Below are 1,684 nucleotides of genomic sequence, written 5' to 3' on the forward strand. Positions count from 1 at the left end.
TAGGAGGAGGAGATTGGATTTATAACCCCGCCCTTCACTACCCAAAGGTGTCTCAGAGCGGCTTACAAACTCCTTTCCCTTCCCCTCCCCACAACAGACACCCTGTGAGGTGGGTGGGGCTGAGAGAACTCTGACACAAACTGCTCTTTTTCAAGGACAGCTGTGCCAGAGCTTGTGACTGACCCAAGGTCACATCAGCAGGTGCAAGTGGAGGAGTGGGGAATCAAACCCGGTTCTCCCAGATTAGAGTCCGCGCACTTAACCACTACACCAAACTGGCTCTGAAGCTGGGGCTTCAGATCATTCTGTCCAAGCGGCTGATGTATAGACACACTGATGCTGAGACACAAAAGTGTATATAGATGCGCAGACACAAAACTGGATGAGCTGAGAGAGACCACACTGCTTCTCAAATCGTGCCTGCTGAGCATACTGTTGTGTGCTTATTGTCGTTCATTGTGCAGTAGTTTACAATAGTATACAAAGTTACGTGCTACTGGAAGGTGGGGTTTCTGGTTTCTGCCCTCTCCTAATCTACCACCTCCTTTAGTGCTTCTACATTTTCCAAGAAGGGTCCCAGTTTGGGAATTTGTACGAATGCACGAATCAAGGGGGGGGGGACCACAAACTGACACTGCGCCTGAAGTGAGGGAACTTTCTTTAGCTCACTGTCCAGGCATCAGTCTCATGGGTGGGTGGGTGATGCAGTTCGTTGTTTACTTTTTCTGCAATGTGCTGTTGGAGGAAGGATATTTTGAAATGTGTTCATTTGCGGTGATTTAATGTATTTTAGCTACCTTTATGGTTATGCATCACTTTGGAGAGCCTTCAGGACCCAAGAGTAAGATACGAATATTATTTTTAATTGAGTGCATCTGATGTCTTAGGGCTGCCAACTCCAGCTTGGAAAATTCATGGAGATTTGGAGACAATGGGTAGGGAGGGTGGAGTTTTGAAAGAGTAAGGAGCTTAGTGGGGAGATGATCTCCTTTATGGAACACCACAGAATCCACACCCTCCAAAACTGCCATTTCCTTCAAGGAAGCTGATCTCTGAAGTCTGAGTCTTCAGGAGAACTCCAGTCCCCACCAGGAGGCTGGTAATCGTATGAGGGGTATACTGAAATGTCTGTATACTTTTGGTAAATTAGCAACAGAAATAGAGTCAAAGTGGAAGAAGAAAGATCCATGGAATTCACATGTCCAATGGAACAACTACCCTTGTGCCTGTGGGTCATTTTTGAGGGGACCCTTGCTCCCAAGAGAAAGAGACCTTCACTTACTCCCAGAATTCAATGACTGGGGAGGTGGCGTTTTCAGCTGTCACATTGGTAGACGAGTTTGTCTTCTGGAATTCCACACAGTTACCTGTAGGATAGGCCCAAGGGAAGAGAATGTGAATAGAGATAATTGAAAGATACACCCATGAAACACAATTAATCCATTTTCCACATGAAAACAAGACAATAAAACTACAAAACCATGAAGGATGCTCAGGAAAACTGAGCTGTTGTGGGGTCTCCAGTTAAGGTCCCATTGGGAGAGGAGCTGATGAGTACAACTGGGAAATGAGATATAGCTTTCTCCATGGAAGAAGAAGAAGAAGAAGAAGAAGAAGAAGAAGAAGAAGAAGAAGAAGAAGAAGAAGAAGAAGAAGAAGAAGAAGAAGAAGAAGAAGAAGAAGA

The 1,684-nt window shown here is 45.2% G+C and overlaps 1 protein-coding gene across 1 annotated transcript in view; it reads right to left on the bottom strand.

The window, feature by feature from the left end:
• LOC107120229 (sodium- and chloride-dependent GABA transporter 2-like) overlaps positions 1-1,684 on the bottom strand; it is an 89,264-nt gene that overhangs the window by 61,181 nt on the left and 26,399 nt on the right. Inside the window, exon 4 of the mRNA XM_015422871.1 lies at positions 1,283-1,367. Within this exon, the coding sequence (XP_015278357.1) occupies positions 1,283-1,367 (85 nt within the window). The remainder of the gene's footprint in view (positions 1-1,282; positions 1,368-1,684) is intronic.

This window comes from Gekko japonicus, unplaced genomic scaffold (genome assembly GCF_001447785.1).
Source record: "Gekko japonicus isolate JY-2015 unplaced genomic scaffold, Gekko_japonicus_V1.1 scaffold1229, whole genome shotgun sequence".
Classification (NCBI taxonomy): Eukaryota; Metazoa; Chordata; class Lepidosauria; order Squamata; family Gekkonidae; genus Gekko; species Gekko japonicus.